General features: G+C 51.0%; 1 protein-coding gene across 1 annotated transcript in view; it reads left to right on the top strand.

The window, feature by feature from the left end:
• Nucleotides 1-22,010, top strand: part of LOC122189018 (SH3 and multiple ankyrin repeat domains protein 3-like) — a gene marked incomplete at its 3' end in the record, with an annotated part of 82,253 nt that overhangs the window by 52,467 nt on the left and 7,776 nt on the right. Inside the window, exons 8-9 of the mRNA XM_042887788.1 lie at nt 260-337; nt 17,846-17,912. Coding sequence (XP_042743722.1) covers nt 260-337; nt 17,846-17,912 — 145 coding nt within the window. The remainder of the gene's footprint in view (nt 1-259; nt 338-17,845; nt 17,913-22,010) is intronic.

Here is a 22,010-nt window from a genome sequence, read left to right as displayed (position 1 = left end):
AACGTGTGGTGGTCACTGTGCCTCACAGCTGTGCTCCTGGGCTGGATTCTGGGCATTACTGCTGTAGTTGGCACACAGAGAGAGGCTCAGTCAGCTCAGTGCTGGGGGTGACCAATTCCTGGGGGCTCAGCATCCTTATGCATCCCTTGCTCTCACCAAAGGAAGCTTTCCGAGCTCGATGAAACAAGGTGGTTTGCCTCTTTGTTGTCCCCTTTTGTTGTCTACAATGCTGATCGATGTCTCCTTTCCTCCTTTCCAGGAGAGCTGTGCTCGGGTTCTCCTCTTCCGTGGTGCAAGCAAAGAGATCCGCAACTACAACAGCCAGACAGCCTTCCAGGTGAGGCAGCGAGCGCCAGCCGTAGAACCATAGAATTGCTCAGGTTGGAAAAGACCTTAAAGATCATCAAGTCCAACCACAACCTGACCGTACCACCCTAACACACAGCCCTGTGGGGCCCCAGGAAGTGCTGGGGTGGCCTCTGGGACGATCCTGTGTGTGAGCTGAAGCTTCCAGAACAAATGTGTGCATTCAGGATGCCTGTTCTGGCCATGGCCTGCTTGGTGAGCAAAGTGTTGTCTGTGGGAAGGGCTGTGAGGCTGCTGTTGTGGTGGGAGATTTGAAGGAGCTTTGCTTGTGTACCCCGTGCGTAACGGAGGTGGAAAGGAGTTACTGCTGTCTGTGGAAGTGTTGCAGTGTTAGAGAGGGAGCAAAATCCTCAGGAACAAAGGACAGTTTTGCTGCATATAAACTGGCTGTGAATAAACTGAGAACAGAAGTTAGAAGGCCTGTTCCAGCCCCTCACCACTCTCATAGTAAAAACTTCCCCCTGACATCCAGCTTCAATCTTCCCTCCTTCAACTTCAAACCATTTCCCCTCGTCCTGCTGCCATCTCCCCTTTCCAGGAGTTGACTCCCCTCCTGTCTGTAGGCTCCCTTCAGCTCCTGCAGCTGCACTCAGCTCACCCCCAGCTTCTCTTCTCCATGCTGCACAGCCCAGCTCCCTCAGCCTGGCTTTGCAGGGCGGTGCTGCAGCCCCCTGCTCATCTTTGTGGCTGCTCTGCACCCTCTCCAACAGCTCCCTGTCTGTCTTGAATGAAGCATGTTTTAATACAAACTCAACAAGCAGTCCTGAAACAAAAACGCACAACTTCAGTGTGCACTTTCCACAGTCATATGTAGAAATTACACACAGCTGTTGGACACGCTGGTATTAGGATCAGTTCTTGAGAGCAGCCCTGCAGAGCAGGACCTGGGGGTCCTGGCGGATGAAAAACAGACCATGAGCCAGCATTGTGTGATTACAGCTCAGAAAGCAAATGGGATCCTGGGCTCCATCAGCAGAGGGGTGGCAGCAGGGACAGGGAGGTGATTGTCCCCCTCTGCTTTGCCCTCGTGAGGCCCCATCTGCAGCACTGCGCCCAGGGCTGGGGGTCCAAATACAGGAAGGCTTAAATTCTTAGGAGGAATTTCTGTATGAAGACTGAGGCCGTGTTGCTTGCGTTCTACTACGTGTTGGCTTGAATGCTGGGAGCAGAAAGCTCCTGGAAGGTCAATGGAGTGCTGCATGCAGCCTGGGCTCGTGCAGATGGAGGCAGTGGGGCTGCAGCTCTTTGAGGAGCTTTGCTTCTGGGAACTGATCGCTCATCTACTTCATGTGAAAATATTTATTTTCAGGGAAGGACTTATTCCAGGAAACCGTTTCCTCCTTGTTGAAGGAGTTGAACTTTTGCCCTTTCTCCACCTCTTGATTCCAACCTTTTCGCTTTGGGCATTTGCAAGACACGGAGGTGGTGGGTGGAGAGAGCAAATGGCTGCAGCTCTGATTTGCGCACGTCCTGCAGGGCCCTGAGAGCCCTAATGAGGGAGAAGCAGCGTTTGCCTTTCTTTTTGAAGTAGTGTGACTAATTGCAAGTTTGCCTTCCACAGAATGAAAACTGTGCTTGGTAACCCAATCGGTTTGTTTACCGAGACAAGTATAACCTGATCCGAACCCGAATTTGATACCGCGCTCCCATCAGCTCCCAGCTTTCAAAGAGAAGCTCTCTGCCTCTGCTTACATTGCTTGCTCAAGATTGCAGCATCTTGTTAAGTCGCTGCCCGCTGCAAAGTCTGGCACTTTCTCATGCATCGTCTTTGTGTAGCCATGGTAATGGGGTGCTACCTCTCCCTGGCTGAATTTCAGCACAGCGGAGGAAACCAAGCCAGCGTGAGGCAGGGTGTGCTGGTCAGAGCAGCTCTGTGGCTGCTGGGAGCTCACATAAAGACCTCTGCTTCTGCAGAGCTGCTTAGTCCATTTGCTTCACATACCTCATGTTAATTTCCTTGTTGCCATTAATCAGATAGCTCGGTGTCAGCGGCCTGAGATGACTCGAGATGGCACCGAGTAATTTAGAGGATTTGGAAGATGTAATCTCTCCATTTATCTTCCGTGAGGCCAATGGGCATCCTCCATGCTGGGGTGGTGGGGCAGGAGAGCAGGGAGCACTGCCCAATCTGTGTGGCAGCTGTGGGCTTCGGAGGGGGGTGTGGAGGCTGCGGGTGAGGGCTGAGCATCACCTCCTGGCACCCTGCAACTTGTTGTTGTCCTGGGCTGGAGCTGATACCTCCATCCCTGGGAGTGGTGATCTCCAACGTCCTTATCAGCGAGGCAGACAGTGGGGTTGGATGTACCCTTGGCAAGGTGGCTGCTGGAAAGGATCCATCCAGAGGGACCTGGACAGGCTCAGAAAGTGGTCCCATGAGAGCCTGATGAGGATTGCCACAGGGCAAAGCACGGGTGTTGTGTTGGGGCAGTCCCAGCTATGAGCGCAGAGTGGAAGAACTCCTTGAGAGCAGCTCTGCCAACAAGGACTTTGGGGTGTGCACCTGGCTGCCCCATCCCTGGATGTGCCGTGGCCATGGATGAGCCCTGCACAGGCTGAGCTGGGGGGCACCCAGCCTGCAGCAGGGATTGGAGCTCAGTGGTCTCTCCCCTGTTGGGTTCAGACCCTACAGGATGTGGGCTGGACAAAGCAATGCACTGTCGGTGTGGCTGTGAATGACCCCTTCGTGACCACTCTGATGTGAGCCACCCAACAATTTTTTTCCCTATCCAGCTGTCCATGCATCCATACTGTGATGCCCGAGTTGCACAGACAGAGATGAGCCAAGAGAAGGGGTTGTCTGTCTGCTCCACGTCCTTGGAACTACCTGCTGGTTTTGTACCAGAGCTTGGGCTTGTTTTCCTTTCCCTCCCTGGTTTCCAGGTGTCTCAAGAGCTCACTGATGTATTTCCTTTCTCAGGACCTGGTGCTCGGTTGGGGTTAAGGTGTCACATACCAGCAATCTTTCTGCTTTAAACTTCTGGGTTATTTTTTTCACCTTTCATTTAATAAAAGTAGCTTTTCCCATTGCCCTCAAACCTGTTTCAAAAGTAGGAGAAGTTCATGTCTTTGTGGAGGGCTTACTTTGCACTGCATTTGTTGGTGATCCATTGGAGATGCCAGCAGGATGCTCCATGCAAGGAAACAATTTCTGGTTTGGTAACAGCGCTGCCTTCCAGTTTTCTTTCCCAAACCTTACAACTCTAAGGTGGAGCGTGTGGTCTCAATGGCAGTGTGGGTCTTTCTTATCTGGAGAGTTTTCGAGGTTGCTTCTGCTGTTCCTGTCATGTTTCTAGGTGATCTGCTGACCAACCATCTCTCCATAACAGCCATGACAAACCGAGCTGCAGGGAAGCGCCGTCAGTGTCCGAGTGACATCAGAAGCACTTGCTGAGTATCTTCACTTCTGATCTTTCTCATGTGGATACCTGGAACTCAGCCCCTGCCTTTTCCACGGGCTGCGTTACTGCATCACCTCAGAGCAGTTTGCAGCTGGTGCATGAAGCCCTCAGAGCAGGACTGCAGCTGCCTCAGTGTCCCCCCCATAGCACAGGTGGGCACATGGGCTGGGGGATTAGCTTCAGTTCCTCTATCAGCCTTGCCCATGTGCTGCTTACCATCATCTGGTCTATTCTGGAGCCATCTGGAGCACTGACCTCCTCCTCCTCCTCCTCCCAGGGTCTGGAATGTGGCGCTGTGCATGCTGTGCCTTTGTATTCTGGCTCAGAAGGAGAAGTACGGTGTGATGGAGACGAGCTTGAGCTCCCCTGGTAGTCTAAAAGGAGACAAACCCCACTGTCAACGTGAGGGTCTTTCTGGATCACATCTGTGTGTTGTCAAGGACCGGTCATCATTCTGCACGTACTTTTCCAGCCCTCCATCACCAGCAGTGATGAAGATCCCTGTCTGCCCCTGTGCCTTGCCCTCTGGCGGAGGCTCCTTACCTTTCTGCCCCTAAGCCTCTTTGCTTGGCCAAATGATGGCCTTTCCCTCATCTCCTCCCACCACCCTGTTGCCCACACGGGGGGCTGACCCATCAGATGGTCCAGCACTGTTGTGCCCACGTGCTGCCCGTGATTCCAAGGTAAGAGGGTTTGCCTGTAGATTGCATCTATGGGGCACCCAGTTGCCTTCACGTGACTTCCACTCTGAGTTGGATGCTGGAAAGCTGCTAAAACTGTGTGAGCTCGCTGTACCAATGCAGCTTTTGCAGCTGATGAACGTGTTAATGAGAACCCACCCGAAAGTGAACTCTGCACTGGAAGTTTTTGTTATCATCAGGATGCTGAGTTCCCTAACAGTCATCAAGTGTCAACTTCTGCACAGATTTTTGTTCTCGTGCTACTCACGGTCGGATTGCTTCATGTGCAGGATTTTCACACACCGAGTATAAAAATACCATGAGCAGTTGCTTCAAACTTCCTCTCATTTCACTGAAATGTGACAATCAGAGCTGCTTCTTATCTGTCAGAAAGTTGTCTGTCCTTTCGATAGCTGCACTTTTGTATTTGTTTTCTTCTTCCCTTTCCCCAGGCTGAATTCTTCTAAGCAGGATTTTCTGGGGGTAGGTAGCTGTTACAGGGACTCACAGTTCCTTGCTATGAGCAGCACAGGCTTCATTGATGCTGAACTCCTTTGGCTGTGCTGTGCTCCATCCCCTGTGCTGTCACCAAAGCTGTCAGAGCTGACCTTGGTCACGGAGTTGAGGCACGAGACAGAGGTTTTAACTCCACTGTCAGCATTTCGGATAAATGTTTGGCTTGATGGTAGGAAACTGTTGCCTGAATTGAGGGTATGGGTGCAGAGATCACATCCCTGCAGGGCAGAGGTGCGCTCAGTGTTGCCTGAGTTGTGATGTTTCCATGCAGGGGATGTGCTGGGCAGCACAGGGGCTTGGCAGCAGCTTCTCATTGCTTCCATTGGTGGGCAGCCATGGTCTGTCTCATCTGGCTGTGGTGCTGTTGCACAGCAGAGGGTGAGCGGGTTGTGCCCAGTAAGGAACAGTAGGGTGCCTCATCTCCATCTGCAGTGGGGTGAGGTAGCTCTGGCCTGGCCCTCGTGGTCAGGTGAACTCTGGTGGCGTCCCTCTCATGATGCCAGCCATTAATGAAGAGACCCCGTGGTTTCAGCCACCGTGAGCAGTCCTGACCTGGAGCCAGCCATAGGTGGCCTTTGTAGGCCAGTCGTCCCTCTTGAAGGCCAGTGGTCCTGCTGGCTGTCTGCCTACCTTGTCCTCCCCCTTCCCAAACCGTCCCTGCCCCACCTTGTGATGAAGATGCTACAGGACACCACACTGAAACCTCCCTGGCTTCCTGTTTCTTGTGTTCCCTTCGTTCAGTGTTGCCACCCACAGGAGGAGACCATGGGCAGGTAGGACAGAGAAGGAACTTTGGAGGCCATTTGTGTGCTGCTCTGCCTCCCCCAGGACCAGCTCTGTCCGAACCCTTCCTGTCGATGTCCTGAGACCCTCCAAAGCTGGACCTTCTCTGTGCAGTCTCTGTGCTCCCTTGTCCTCACTGTCAGAAAGCTTTTTCTGTCATTTACCTTGAATCTTTCCTATTGAACTTTAAGCCCATCTCTTTTCCACGGTTGTTGAGAGCAGATTATTTTTGTCCTTGCCGCAGCTGCCATCTCTCTGCCTTTGTGGCCTCACTGCCCTTTTCCCACCCCATCTTCCATTCTCTGGACTAAACATCCCAGCACACACAGTCTTTCCTGCAGAGCCCTCGAAAGCATAATCCGATCATTACTATTGACTTATTGCAGGTTCTCCCCACATCCTTCATTTAATTCAGATCCCCGTTCCAGCTGACAGCCCACCCGCCCTGCATAGAGCAGTGATTGCATTGCATGTACTGATAGAGATGAGGCCGCTCGTCTCTAAGTCCCAGCGGAGCGCTCCTGTTCTGCCACAATGTGATTTTGGTGGGCTGGTGCTCAGCGTGTGATCCTGAGCTCCTTGGGTCTCTTCCAGCAGAAGCACAGCTGCTGTCTCGTGCTGTGTCCCAGCGCCTGGCTGTTCTGCTGCTTTCTGTTATGCCCAAAGTTCCCCCACTGTGACTTGTGCTCATCACCTCCCTCTTCTTTCCCTGTGCCTCAGAAGAGTCTGACTCCATCTTCTGTAATCCTCGTGCATAAAGAGCAATTATGTCTCCACTGAACCAAGTTATTTTTGTTTTCCTCTCCTCTACGTATTTCTTCAGCTTCAAGCAATCGTTTTGGTTCCAACCCTGTATTGAACTCGTGCTCCTTCCCAGGTTGGCCTCATCTAGGAGTTCAACCAGCGTACTCTGCATTCCTCCAGCCAGGTTTCCAATGAGAACTGGGAATGGGGACCAGTTCCACCCATTCAGCGCGTGTTTGGAGTTCAATGGAGAGTCAGGAATTGGTTTTCTGATCAGTTCTGCATCCACTTGGCAGGAGTCTCACCTCCCAGATTCAATTTATGTCATTTCTGAGGATGTCACATCAGAGTGCCACAATTTTTGCAGAAGACACCAATGTGATACCTTTTGTTGTTCTGTTTTTGGGAAGCCTGGCCTGCCTCCCTCATAGAAGTAGTGTGGATCCCTTAGGCTGGGTTTGCTCTTTGCAGATTACCGTGGCTGGTCTTTTTTGTGGAGTTCTGCTTAGAATCACAGAATCCTAGAATGGCCTGGGTTGCAAAAGCCCACAGTGCTCATCTGGTTGCAAGCCCCTGCTGTGTGCAGGTCGCCAACCAGCAGCCCAGGCTGCCCACAGCCACATCCAGCCTGGCCTCCAATGCCTGCAGGGATGGGGCATCCACAGCCTCCTTGGGCAACCTGTGCCAGTGCCTCACCGCCCTCTGCATGAAAAACTTCCTCCTCATATCCAACCCAAACCTCTCCTGTCTCACTTTAAAGCCATTCCCCCTTGTCCCATCACCATCCACCCTCACAGCCGTTTCCCTTCCTGTTTATACACTCACCCCGTGTTGCTCTGGACAAGGCAATGAAGTTGCTTCATCTGTAGAGCCATGCTCCTTGGTGAAGCCCTCGGTGATGCCATTCCTCGTTCAGGCATTGAGGCCCTTTGGGGATTTTCAAGTGAACTTGCAGTGCTGGAGGTTTCTCCTGCAGGTGTTGGCAGCACGGCTCTCTCCTGCTCTGCAGATCTCAGAGGCAATTCATGGACACATCACCAAACCAGGCATCGTGCCCCAGGTACTGTGTGCTGGTGCATCGGGACCACCTGGTTCCTCATTCAGATACAGCTGCTTTGCGTTCACAGCCAATTGTGGAGCAAAAATGGAAGCATGAAGGCAGCACTCCCCAGCTCCGGTGATGCTGCAGCTTTCCCCTTTACTGACTTGGTGGGGGCACTCCATCCACCCTACAGTGCTTTTCTGTGTCCCATCCCTTCTGTGCACACCTTGCTCGTTATCTCTCACTCCATGACTCGACCTTTCTCCATCTCTTCTGGCTCTGTCACGCACATAATTGGGCATCAGAACGTGGTAGCGCTCGCAACGATCTGCCTCGAGTCCTTAAAGATTTGCACTCGGATGCAAACTTAACATTATCATTTCCTCCGGCCTTCAGCACAATGCAAACAGGTTGTTGGACGCATCTTCTTCAAAGATTTGTATCTTGTTGCTCTAAAATAGACATCACGGTCTGAACTCTGCAATTTGCAGTCACGTTGCCCAGGCAACAGAGTTTTCTCAAACAGAGTGGTTTTGTTGAAAAATGCCTTTGGTTAACTGTGATTTGTCTCATTTAACTTCAAAATGTCACCGATGGTGTTTGGACTTCTAACCAGTGACATCACAGCTTGTGATGCTATAGGAGGTAATGCCTCTCCTTCTGCTGGTGTAGGTGAGCGCCGGTGCTGAGTGGACTCGGAAGGGAATGACAGAGCTGCTTCTTTTGCATCTATCTGTGCACTCATGCAAGCTTGCTGCTCCTCACTGTGTGTAAAGCACAGAAACAGCAGCTGCTGTTGGATACGTTTTACAGAGTTGGTACGAACGCCAGAAATTTCAGCTGTTGTGGTGATGTTTTGTTATTAAGGAGTTCCATGTTTTCTTGTCATCACTACAGTGGTCACCTTGTTCTCCTCCATATCTCCTCCCCTGTCGAGCATTCAGGTTGTAGAGGCTGTGGGTCTGGAGGAGGCTGATCCTGCTCTCCAGTGCTACAGCAGAGGGAATTAGAATAATCCGTGGAGGTGCAGAGTTCCAGTTGGCACTTGGAGGGCTTGTTCATAGAATGGAATCATAAATCTTAGTCTAGGAAAGGAGCACAACGCTCATCTCGTTCCAACCCCCTTGCGATGTGCAGGGTCACCAACCAGCAGCCCAGGCTGCCCAGAGCCACATCCAGCCTGGTTCAACCCATTGTGTGCTGAAGATGCAACGCGCCTTCCTCACGCTTGCTGCCTTTGCTGCCTGAGTGGGAAAATGGAACATCTGTTGTGCATTCCAGAGCATGTTCGTTAAAAGTCAACGTAACTGATGAAGATCATAGAATTTTCAATCCGTGGATTGAAAGTGTGGAACCTTTGAGAGATTGATTGTGTCTGTTTGGGATCTTTGCCTTTCATGACAGCGCGCTGACCCAACTTCCAACCTCCTTTATGCTCAAAGTTAAAACTCCCTGGCAGTCCAGGTGTCATCAGTGTGGCTTGCAGGGAAAACGAGCAACCAGTTCACATTGATGAGCCCACGTATCTTGGGCTCAGTCTAAAGGCTCCACCATGGAGGAGAAGTGTGCTGTATCGTGCATCCTCACACATGAGTGCCCTTGGATGGAGGGCCAGGGGCCACATTTTCTTCAGTACCCACCTGTGCTGAGGGAATCACATCTTTGTTCTTAGTTCTTCACCTTCTTAATTTTTTGGCAAAGTAAGCATGTTGTTTTTGTCCTTCCAGCAGTGGATGGCTGGGATAACGGGTCGTTATCCTTTCTGTAATGCTATTTTTTAAGGATTCTGTCAGGGTTTCCCCAGTCTTGGTGCTCTCCAGGTCTCTCTTCCAACTCATGCTGTCAATCTGCATTCCTCCTTAAAGACCCATGTCCCAAAACCATGGCCATCAGTCCAGATGGGCCATTGCCAACTTGTGGTTCCTCCTAGAACTACCTTTGTCGATGCAATATCCCCATTAATTGGTTTAATTTGAGGTTGCTGACGTTACCACGCGTTGTTTCCTGCTTCTTGAAGCTGGTTCTTCTCTGCCTTACATTTATGCATTTGTTTTTTCCATGCCAAGCAGAATGCATCTTGCTAGACCTGAATTTCACCTCTCTGCTTCTGTCAGCCGGACTCATAAACCTGTCAGTCAGACTTGGCATGTTTGTGCCATTTCCTTTTAACAAGGTTCTCCTAGAACTAAGGAAACTATCATTAAAACAAGAATAAAATCTAATTAGAGTCCGTGGTGTTGAACCTGGTATGATGTATACAAGAGAAAATAATGCAGGAAAGCATTCTAAATGCTAAATATGCATTAGTGTTCATGATGTGCTGTGCACAGCTGCTGTGAAGAGTCTGGAAAACAAAGCAGGCATTGTGGAGATCGTTAATATTTCTTACATGAAATCACTTACAAAATGTTTTGATGCTTCCAAAAAGGTTTTAAACAGACAGAAAGCTGCTCAGGTGAGCAGAAGGCGCAGCAATGGATGGCAATGAGGGGAAGGTAAACCCAAATAGGGGCAAAGAAACCGTGCAGCAAAGAGAAGGGAAAAGATGCAGAGTACCGTTAGTGCAACTATGAAGATGAGTGCAGCTTCTCTGCTGGAACCAGAGGAGAATAAGAGGAAAGTAGGAAAGGGAGAAAAAGGGAAGTTTGCTCTCAACAGAGCTGAAGTTGCTTTTCTCCTGAATGAAGTGAGTGAGCCTGCTCTCTTTCTAGCAGCGTTTCCACTCCATAAGTAGGACTTCAGCCCGTGCTTGGTTGGCGTACGCCTTGGTCTCATTTCAGCCTCAGGCCCCAGCAGCTTGGTGTGTGCGACGAAGCAGCCGGGCAGCTCCTGCTCCGGGTTCTGTGCTCAATGCTTCTGGTAATTACTTAAAAGCACTGCTGACAGAATTTCTCCAGTTTTCCAAGGCGCAGAGTCTTCATGGGCATGAAAACTTCCTCTGCTGTCTTGTCCTGACTCTGCAACTCACCAGGAATTGCCAGTTTGAGCATTAGTGATGGCTGGCGGATGCTGTCTGCCGTCCTCCTTCCCCACAAGCGATGGATTCCGTGCAAGCACAGAATCACCAAGGTTGGAAAAGACCTCCAAGATCATCCAGTCCAACCATCTGCCTACCGCCAATATTCCTCCACTATCCTGAATTCCTGTCTGCACGCCGTCCCTGTGGAAGAACACAAGTTTCCCATTCCTCCCTACCCTGCCTTGGTGCCTTTTGTGCTCTGCTGCGCCTGTGATGGACCGAGGACTGACCCATGGCTTTTCCTCTTTGTGACAGCATTACAACATTTTCTCCTGGTAGATCGCTGCCCTGCTCAGCTTCCCTTTATCAATCATGATGCAGTTGAGCTTCGGGCTTCCCATCGCTGGTTTCAGCCCGCAGACCGTGAGAAGCCAATCTGATGATGAATGATTTCCTGTCATCATGTAACAGGTTGAAAGCTGGTTTGTTTCTGAGGGCCTGAGCATGAGCACACTCTAGGAACGTGTGTGTGCCAGGCAGTTGCACCCCAGGCCTGCTGCCCTGCATTGGACACGCATCCCCTGCCCTTGTGCTGGGTGCTGCCCCAGGCACTGCATAGGCTGCTCACCCAGAAGCAGCTTTCATTTGCCTGATGAACCTTTTTTTTTTATTTTATTTTTTTAATTTAGCTTCTCTCTTAAGGCTTCCTCCTTATCATCATTTTATTTAATTTCTTTTCTCTCTCTTTTCATTTGAAGTTTGTCTTGCAGAAATTGATCAGGTTTCTGGCCTCCTGGCTTCCTCCCACTCCTCCTCCAACCTTCAGTGTGAGACTGATCTAATTCTGAGTCAGATGCCATCTCGGTTTCCATTATCCCAATGATGTTGCTGACTTGAAATCTTCCCTGACCTGCAGCAATCGTGCTCCTATTTCAGATGCCACACTAGAGCCTCTGCTTTGCTCCAAGCCCACCGGGTCCTCATCCTTCAGGCTCAGGCCCACTCAGTTCTGATGGTAAGGGCCATTCTGCACACAGATCTGTGCTGCTCAGGTCCTTGAGAGCATCCTTCAGTGGTGCAGAGCCCAGATGATAACAAACACTGCCAAGAGGACTGGCCTTTCCTCTTCATCTGATGCTCCCTGCACTAGATGGCCCCGTTCATCACGACTCCATCTGAACAAGTTAGCTGAGAGATTCACTCATTTGTTCCTCTGTCCACCCTGCTGTACCTGAGGCTCTGTGTTTGCAGAATGCTGGGTTCAAAGGAACCTCTGGGGCCATCTGGTCCAACCCCTGCAGCAGCAGGGTCACGCAGAGCCGCTTGCCCAGGGCCACCTCCTGGACTGCCATGCTTCAGCTGGTGTCCGTTGCCTCTTGTCCCATCACCAGGCACTGCTGACGTGAGCCTGGCTTCTTTTCCCAGGTGCTGCCCATTTGTCCTCGCATTGCTCTTTGTGTTTTAATGATCTCAGTGTCTGTGTGGGCCCCATAAAGCTCTGGCCAAAGCAGTTCTTCCCTTGCAGAGCCTTCCTCTGAGCCTTCAGGAGGTGCCACCAGCCCACCTTCAGTCTATGTGGGAAGCTGAAGGTTGCTCCTTCCTGCAGCATGACTGGTTTATGGAAGCGGTGACCTCCAGGGCATCCCATCTGTTGGCTGCAGAGCTGTCCAGTGCCCACGGATGGAGGCAGGCTGTGGGGAAGGTGAGGTGACCCCCCACACCAAGGCTGCTGGCAGTGCTCACGCTGCTTTTTGGATAAGGCTCTGCTGTTCTCCCCGCTGCCTGTGCTGATGGCTGCCATCCCTACTGGAGAGAGAGGCAAGATTTACTCCTCTAAATCTGCAGCTCATATTTCTTCTCCTGCTCAAAGGCTTCCATGCTGCTGCCTTAAAGTTTTTCAGCTTCCCAGGAGGATTCAGATTTCAGAACTCCCTGCTCCTCTTGATGGAAGAGATCACAGAATCATCTGTCTCTCTTTAGGACGGTTTTGTGATGCATCTCATTAGGAAAATCATCGTGCTTTTCCAGCAGAGCCATATGCCTCATCTGAAACAACCAAGAAGGCTCTCTCTCTCTTAGGCTGGGGCTGAATGGCTACAGCTCTGGATTTATCTTTTGTTTCTCAAGTACGTTTGCCTGATGCAGGTGATTGGCAGACACTCCTTGTAGGCTGAGGTGCAGAACGTTGATCTCGCTGCCTGTCTGAAGTTCCTCTTCTAAATCAAGGCCTGTGAGTCTGGTCCATAGCAAAAGAAGAAGAAGAAAAAAAGGCTTTTTTGCTGTATAGGCCATGGGCAATAAGTTGGGCACTGTCAACACGCTGCACGGTTGGTTGGCAGAGGCAAAGGGCATCGGAGGTGTGTTTATCTCAGATCCGCTGCGCAGCTCATGCACAGGAGGCACAGGAGGTCTGTCTGTTGCTTGCAGGCAGTGTTTGGTCTACAGTGTAGTCATACAGCGCCTGACCCCAACGACACCTCCTGGAAGCAGCAGACTATCTGCATCTGTGCCGTGTCACGGCAGCACGCATTGCTGGGAACGCGTTGGGAGTTCCTGCTCATATGGCAGCCCAGATGGAAGCACCGTATGCGAGCGGTAGGAGCCACCCAGTAGGACTGCCAGACTTCTGGGAATCTAGAACAAATATAGAACATGCTTCACAGCTCCTGGCCGAGTGAAGGTAGGCAACTCTGCACAAAGTCCTGGCGCCCATTCGTGCTCTGGTGCTGTCAATTGTGCTGATCAAAAAAGAAGACATTTGGCTCCCCGTTATCTGAGAGAGACAGAAAGCCATCAAGACTGGAAAGCCTCTCTTTGGAGACGTTCTGCAGAAAGCGGTGTAGAAATGGCTGATGTTGCAAAGTTGGGCAGGGTGTGAGTGCTGCTCAGAGACTGAGGAGAGTTAAGTGCTACAGAACCAAATTGCTGCCTGCAGCCAACCAAACTAATGGGCTGCTTTCACAGAGTCACAGAATGGCCAGGGTTGGAAGGGACCTCATGGATCATGAAGCTCTGACCTGCCACCATGCGCAGGGCCACCAACCAATTCTGCATTTCATACTACACCAGGCTGCCCAGGGCCCCATCCAACCTGGCCTCCAACACCTCCAGGGATGGACGGGGCATCACAGCCTCTCTGGGCAGCTGTTCCAGCCCCTCCCCTCTCTCACAGCACACAACTTCCCCCTGACATCCAACCTCCAGCTGCCCTCCCTCAACTTCAAACCATTTCCCCTCGTCCTGCTGTCATCTCCCCTTTCAAAAGCGTTGACTCCCCTTTCTGCAGGTCCATTCCCTTCTTGCCCAGCAGCATGGCTGATAATTGCTTCCTTCTCACCCCATCTTATCCCATAGCTGCCTCTGCTGCACCTCCACTTGCTTCCTCCTGGCTCTGCTCCTGCCTTCTCTCTGTGTTTGCACCCAACTTTTGTCAGCACACGTTTTGCACGCCCAGGATGGTAACAACAAAGTTCTGAACTTCTCCAACTGTTGCAGCTCGCAGCTGAGGAATGCCTCTAAGAAGGTGGTGTGCTTCAATGCAGAGCATAAAATATTCGGAGATTGGTTTGATTCTGAAAGCATTTTTTGATGTTTTTTCCTCAAGTCAGAGGTTCCAGCATGGGCAGAGTGTACTTTTCCAGCTATAAAAATGCACAAAAATACCCAGCATTTCATAGTTGCACATTCTGGCCTCTACTTACTGTTACCATAAAGCTAAACTCTTTCTAATCAAATTTGACTTCCCCTTTTTTTTCTTTCCACTTAATGGACTTCCCTATCAGTTTTTATGTCACCCAGGGGCTTCCCTCAAGCCAGAAGCATTTGATGGGGACTGACTCAGGGTTAGTTGGTGTTTTGCTGCTCCTCTGTCTCCCAGCCCACCCCTTCCCTTCCGTTTGGGAGCTTTCCCCCAGCAGTGACTGTGTCAGCTCCAAGTGCTGCAGGACCTGTCCACTCCTCAGCAGAGGGAAATGCAGCTTTGTTGTGGATGCTTTCTGACACTGAAGAGCAAATGGGGCTAACTCACCCCTTGGCTCTCCCAGTGCTCATACTTGTGAGTATATGCACCCAAGGTGTTTCTATTCACTATTGTGCCATCACTGCACGAGGGAAGGGGCTTCATTTTGTAAATTATTTTTTTGAACTTCAGGATAGTTGTTCTTTTGGTAGGACAAGGGGGAATGGCTTTAAAGTGAGACAGGGGAGGTTCGGGTTGGATATGAGGAGGAGGTTTTTCATGCAGAGAGCAGTGAGGCACTGGCACAGGTTGCCCAAGGAGGCTGTGGATGCCCCATCCCTGCAGGCATTGGAGGCCAGGCTGGATGTGGCTCTGGGCAGCCTGGGCTGCTGGTTGGCGACCTGCACACAGCAGGGGGTTGGAGCTGATGCTCACCATGATCCTTTGCAACCCAGGCCATCCTATGGTTCTATGATTTGCACTTCCCATAGAAAATGCCTATTGCAGGTTGAAGCCTTCTGAGGTCCTGGCCATGGGGTAACCTGCTGCAGGTGGGAGTGGGTAAGCTGGAGCTCTGGGCTGAGCCAGGGGCTGTAGGGGGCAGCCTGGTGAGGCCCTGCAGCACTGCTGTGGATGGGTATGGGATTGATAAAGGAAACTGCCCTGATCCTTAGGTAACACAATCAAACAAGTTGCCCAGAGAGGTGCTGCTGCCCATCCCCACAGACAGCCACGCTCAGGGGATGGGGCTCTGAGCACTGGTGGAGCTGTGGATGTCCCTCCTCACTGCAGGGAGTGGGACCAGATGGCCTTTAGAGGGCCCTTCCAACCCAAACCACTCTGTGATTGTATGATAAACAGATTTCCCATCTCTGTGCCCTCAGAAAAGCCTCAGGACCCAGAGCTGTGCCCAGCAGTGTCCCACGGTGTCTGTTGGAGGCAATCGTTTCAGCGCTAGGATCCATCGTGCTGCAAAGCCCCAGCTGAGGGAACACTGCAATAAGGGAAATCCTTTCATCTTCCTTGCATTTCCCAGTTGAGTTGTGAAATGCAAACAGCTCTTCTCCCTTCTCAGGGATTGATGTGAGCTGATATTTGTATCAGACGTCTCCTTCAGCGCGTTGTTTCTCGCCGCTCCTGGAAGCCGCGGCGTTTCCAAGGCTGTCACCTGCATGGGATGTGTTATTGTTTGAACAACTTTGAAGCTGAAATGCTTCTTTCAAACTCTCCTTTCCGGCCTTTTGCCAGTCTGGGTTCTCAGCTATCGGATCTCCCCGCGTTTGGGTGATTTGTCCTTCTTTACAAAAGCTTTTGTTGCCTCTTTACAGAATGGGACCTTTGGGACAGCAAGCCTTGTGCACGTGTGTGTAGAGAGAGGGGGATGCAGTTGGACACAGGCTGGGGGGGAAAGCAAGTTTGGACTCACTTCTCTGTTACTGTGGGCTCGTTCTGAGGTTGCACACGGAAAGTCTCCTTCCTCCTGGCCATCTCTGATCTTGTACAGTTCTGGCTGAGGAGTTGGAGCGTGAATTCCAGGCCTTGGGAAATAAATAAATCACATAAACATTGTTGAGCTGAGGATAGTAAGACTATTTCTGCTGATAAAGGATGATAGTAGAGAGGTGTGCGTGCTGTACTGAGTCACCAAGTTAAAAATATCCCTTTGTCACAAGTTAGTGGTAAAATGCAAACAAACCTCGTGTTTCCAAAAGCTGTTCCTGTAGGAGGGCTGAGCAGCTGGAGCTGCACCCGGCTCCGTCGGTGTCTGGGGGGTTTGGCATCCCATAGAACCATAGAATGGCCTGGGTTGCAAAGGAGCACAGCGCTCATCTGGTTCCAAGCCCCTGCTGTGTGCAGGTCGCCAACCAGCAGCCCAGGCTGCCCAGAGCCACATCCAGCCTGGCCTCCAATGCCTGCAGGGATGGGGCATCCACAGCCTCCTTGGGCAACCTGTGCCACTGCCTCACCGCCCTCTGCATGAAAAACTTCCTCCTCACATCCAACCCAAACCTCCCCTGTCTCACTTTAAAGCCATTCCCCCTGTCCCATCACCATCCACCCTCACACACAGCCGTTCCCCTCCTGTTTATCCGCTCCCTTCAAGCACTGAAGGCCACCATGAGGTCTCCCTGGATCCTTCTCTTCTCCAAGCCAATCAATCCCAGTTCCCTCAACCTTTCCTCACAGCAGAGCTGCTCCAGCCCTCTGCTCATCTCAGTGCCTCCTCTGGACCCGCTCCCAGAGCTCCACGTCCTTCCTGTGCTGGGTTCCCCAGACCTGGACGCAGCGCTGCAGATGGGGCCTCACAAGAGCTGAGCAGAGGGGGACGATCACCTCCCTGTCCCTGCTGGCTGCACTGTTTTCATGCAGCCCGGATCACAGTTGTCCTTCCGGGCTGCGAGCGCACACTGCTGGCTCGTGCCCAGCTTCTGGTCCACCAGGACCCCCAAGTCCTTCTCCGCAGGGCTGCTCTCAAGGACATCTTCACCCAGTCTGCATCAATAGCTGGGATTGCCCCAACCCGATGCAGCACCCTGCGCTTGGCCTTATTGAGCATCATTAGGTTCACATGGCCCCACTTCTGCAGCCCGTCCAGGTGCCTCTGCATGGCTTCCCTTCCCTGCAATGTATCGAGCATTTCCTGATGGGGTGGATGATCTCAAACATCCACCTGAAGCTCACACAGGGCTGTGGGGATGGCCCTGGCAGGGGCACAGTCCATACAGCGCAGGACCCAAGCAGCCCAGAGTGATTCTTTGAGCTTAATGTTCCGAGGAGCACCAATGGATTTTCGTGTTCTCCTTCCCGTTTCAGTTTGGTTCTTTCATGTTTTCGGAACCAGGTCCAAAAATATTCTGTTGAAAAATTGTTCTGACTTTTGTTGTTTCAGGTTGGAGACTGAGAACAACCTGTGCTGCAAAGAGCGGTCAGCACTGCGCAGCTGCCCAGGGCAGCAGGGAGCCCCCATCCCTGGGGCTGTTCAGTGACCACAGGGATGTGGCACTGGGGGACGTGGGCAGTGGGATGGGCTGGGGTTGGATTGGGGATCTCGGAGCTCTTTTGTGCCTGAATGATTCTGTGATCTTATCAGTGCCTACAAGTCATTCCTGGCTGGTGTCAGGCATACAACCACCGAGCTGTGAGGAGATGGGAACGGTGATCTGCAAGCTCTTCGCCACCCTTTTGGTGCACAACCGTCCACAGACGCTCTCCCTGCAATGCTGGGAGTTTTTTCACCTTGGGGTTACTGACTGGGCGAGCTGAGGCAGAACAATTGTTGGCTTTGCATCCCCCACGGAAAGCAGCTGTTGTCAGTCCATATGGTGCAGTCTGTGCAAGCGAGCACGGGATCAGTGCTGTTCGGAGCCGCTCAACTCTCTTCCCTCCCTCTCATTTCAGGTGGCCATAATTGCAGGAAATTTTGAGTTGGCTGAAATCATCAAAACCCACAAAGAGTCCGATGTTGGTGAGTTGGATCTTTTTTGTTTTCTTATCCTCTTTTTTAATCTTCCTGTGGAGTTCAGGGCTGTTGTCAGGCGGCTTTGTGACCTGGTGCTTTCGTGGTGCTGCTCGCGGTGGCTGGCACAGCCTGCAGCCTGCTCTGGGTCTCTGGAGCAGCAGGATGGATCCGCTTTCCTTCTGGGGCCATCGGTGTTCAGCTCATTTGTCCAGCACAGTGTTTGCTTATGGCTGCTGAGATTGCCAAAGTTAAGAGTGAGCCAAACCGTTAGTCTGGAGTGGGTCTGAAAAGCGCACTGTGAAATCCTTTGCCTTTTGTCTCTGTGCATTTTTGGGGCCGTTTCATACTGGAGCTCTTCTCCTGCAAAAGCTGTTAGCCAGAGCTGGGGCAGGGAGACGTGTCTTCTTGCAGCAGGGCTGATGGTTATGGAGCTGCCCCCACCACAGAGCTTCTATAAGTGATTGCTTCTTTCAGTTTGGTATTTCCTGCACCACCTTTTCCTTCCCATCTCTTCTCTCCATTTGTGGTGTAAACATTATCCTGTAATCATGCAGAGCCGACCTTTAGGTCAGGTGTAACAGCAGCTGGGAGCAAAGAAAGAGGGGTGTTTGAAGGGATGTCATTCGTCTTCCCAAGCAGCTGCTGTGCATGGAGAGCGCAGCGCTCAGGCAGTGGCTGGACACGTGCTGCCGATGCACAGCATTGAGTGAATTCCCTGTTTTTGCTTTGCTTGGACACTTTGCAGCTTTTGCTTTACACTCCTGAATAGTTCTTTATCTCAATCTGTCCGTTTTCTCACTTCTTACCTTTCTGATTCTCTCCCCAGTCCTGCCTGGGGGGAGCGGGTGAGCAGCTGCGTGGTGCTGAGCTGCCTACCAGGGTTAACCCACAACAGGCTACAGGTGGAGCACGACTTGTGGAGACTGGAACAGTCTCCAGCTATTAGGCTTGGCTCTTGGAAGCATCCCTGAGTCTGGGAACCTGCACCCCAGCTCGTCCTTTTATCACTTATTTTCTCAGGCTCCCACTAACAGCTGAATCGTAGAGCCATAGAATGGGCTGGGTTGCAAAAGCCCACAGTGCTCATCTGGTTCCAAGCCCCTGCTGTGTGCAGGTCGCCAACCAGCAGCCCAGGCTGCCCAGAGCCACATCCAGCCTGGCCTCGGATGCCTGCAGGGATGGGGCATCCACAGCCTCCTTGGGCAACCTGTTCCAGTGCCCTCTGAGTGAGCTGCTGAGGACCTTTGAAAAGAGTCAGAAAGGATTTGGGGAAAAGGCTGAATCTTATCAAGAAGTGTTAGAAACAGTGCTAACGAGAAGGCTGTCCTATTAATCCGAGGGGAGGGAGACTGCAGTGGAAAGGGTATGGGAGTAGATGACCTCCAAAGGTCTCACCAGCCTCAGTTGATTGGATTGATGTCTAACAGGGTGGCACAATTTTATTGAAGAAGTTTAAGGAAAACGGCATGAAACTGTGTCAAGTAAGAATGAATTGTTTGTGCTTTCGATGGGTCTGTTTGAACAAAATAGGTCAGATAACAGTTGCGAGCTGATCGCACACAAACCAGCAGGGCCAGATGGCATCCACCTGGGGTCAGTGGAACTGGCAGATGAACATCCAGGCAAGGAGAAATTGCCTTCTGAAGTTCATTAAGAACTGAGAAGTGCGAATGTCCGGCTGGAGGAGAACAAGGTTATTTGGGAGCACGATGTGGGGTGGGGAAGGGGTCAGCGTGAGGTGTGGGGGCTCTGGAGCACCTCCTGCAGGGCTGTTTGTTTGCCCCATTGGCATTCAAGTCTTCAATCTGCTTCAGTCAGCGCCTGTCAGCCATGTGCATGACTCGGTGTAATCAGACGTGCTCCTCATTACCTGTTCTTCACAACAATTTGCGGTGGCATTAATTGCACGTCGTTTTGCATCAGCTGGATCTCGTGTCAGCTGCTCAGCAATTTTCACCATCGCTCTTTCTGGGAAGTTCTCTTAGTCTGCAAGTTTTCAAGTGTTTGTTTCAGCTAATGAGTGGCTTTGTCATCGTGATGTGATGCAAATGCCTCTCCCTGCTGCTTTTGGAGTAGAGTTCTGCATCTACAAAACAACCCGAAGGCCATCAGAAGTTTCCTTCCTTCCGTACGCCACTTGGTTTTTGTTGGTGTTTTGTCTCCATTTTGAATGCATTGTAACTCCCTATTGATTTCAATTATTTTCCCCAATTAGAGGATAAATATATCCTACAATACCAATTGATGTCTTCAGTTTGCTGCTTTTGTCCAACTAAGCACTTAACCGTAGCTGCTTTATTTCACAACTGTGGTTCTGTGACTGCTGTTCCTTTTTTAAGCTCGTGGTTTTATTCATATTTACTCTTTCTACACGGAAGGAGATGCAGGGCAAACAGTGCAGCATTAGTTCAATGCTGAGAAATTGGTCTTAAGCATATAAGAGTGGTTGGGACCATCTTCCCTCTTTTAATGCCAAATAGAATCGGGTCATGATTCACGGTCACTAAGCAACCAACTTCAAGTCAGAGGAATTCGTTCATCATCAGTCATAATGAGACCCAAAGCAGTTGCCCTGTATTACGTCAAACACCTTTTTTGTTGGGGAATTCCAATCTGCATGAGATCAGCATCATGGCAGCAGTTTTCCTTAGGGGTGGTGGTAGGGGTGAGGAAGTTCCTCACCCCCTCTGGTCCGGTTCGGCAGCTCTGCTGACCCACAGCAGTCCGTTCTTTTGGGATGCATCCACCTCTTGGCTCACATCTGCTGGGAATCCTGCAGCCCTGGCTCCCTGGTGGCTCTGTATGGGAGCATTGGTGGCACAGAGCCTTCCTCTCTCCTTTTACCTTGGAACAGATGTTTTTTTTCAAGGTGTTTAGGAAGGTGAAGACCTAAATTGGGCCTAGCAAGGGTCAGGAAGTGACAGGGACACGTAGCTCCTCACTGTGTCCTTCCCACGTGGAGATGATGAGCAGTGCATATCCCAGTGCATGCGTGTGTGAACGGACAGCAGGGCATTAATTTAGACCACGACACTTTTGGAAGATTCCATGAGTCTTCAAGCACTGAATTGTCCATAAAAACACCCAGCTTTGGGTGCCCCCACCAACTCAGGCCCACCCGTGGGCTGGGGCACCTCCAGGGATGGGGCACCCACAGCTCTGGGCATGACTACCACCAGGCTCTGAGGACATGCAGAATGGCATACAGCAACTCAGATAAACGTACGAGACAAGCAGAAGTAGAGGCTGTGACATACATTTCTTCCTTTCCAACTTCTTCCCCTGATTCCTTCTCAAAGGAATCTTTGATAGATGTTGAAAAGCTTTGCACCGAAGCCATAAATAAGTACTCACACGATCAAAAGCTTCATTTCTTTTTCCCTGATTGTGTCAGGTTTCCCAGAATGTGTAACAAATGTGGAAGTTTTTGCTGAGCTTAATCTACCACCCATGCTTTTATTTTTTGCCAGTGACCTCTGTGTGTGTATGTGTGTAGGTCATTGCTAAAGATAAAAAGCATGTATATGGCTGTTCCAAGAACCAGCTTGCTGAATGATATTGGAAATAGCTCCCACTCCATTCTATTGCCTTCTATTTGGTCAGACTCTGGAACCAGGGAGGTGGGGGAGTCGCCTTGTTAAGTGTTCCATAAATGTGTAGATGTTGTACTGAGGGACATGGTTTAGTGGGGGAATATTGGTGGTAGATGGACAGCTGGACTGGATGATCTTAGAGGTCTTTTCCAACCTTGGTGATTTTGTGATCTATATACGGGTAATTGGAGCATAGTAAGTTTCTATGTGACTTGCTTCCTTGTGCCATCTACAAAGACCTTTTTCCTCACTGTTGTCAGTCAGAATACTGAGCGACCTGAAGCCTTGGTCTCACCAGCCCTTCAGTTCCTAAGGAAAGAGTTCTCTGTTAGAATAAATAGAATGTGGTTGACTGGTGGGGCAGCTCTTGGGTCCTGCTGGAAGGTGGTTATCTTTAGGTGAACCAGGTGATGCTCAAAGCTGCCTTCCAATCCAATTCAACCCAACCCAACCCAGCCCAACCTAACCCAACCCAACCCAACCCAGCCTAACCCAACCCAACCCAACCTAA

This window comes from Lagopus leucura, unplaced genomic scaffold (genome assembly GCF_019238085.1).
Source record: "Lagopus leucura isolate 7727_CA_CO unplaced genomic scaffold, USGS_WTPT01 Super-Scaffold_100122, whole genome shotgun sequence".
Lineage (NCBI taxonomy): Eukaryota > Metazoa > Chordata > Aves > Galliformes > Phasianidae > Lagopus > Lagopus leucura.
Note: the sequence above shows the minus strand (reverse complement) of the source record. Positions and strands in the feature narration are given on the sequence as shown.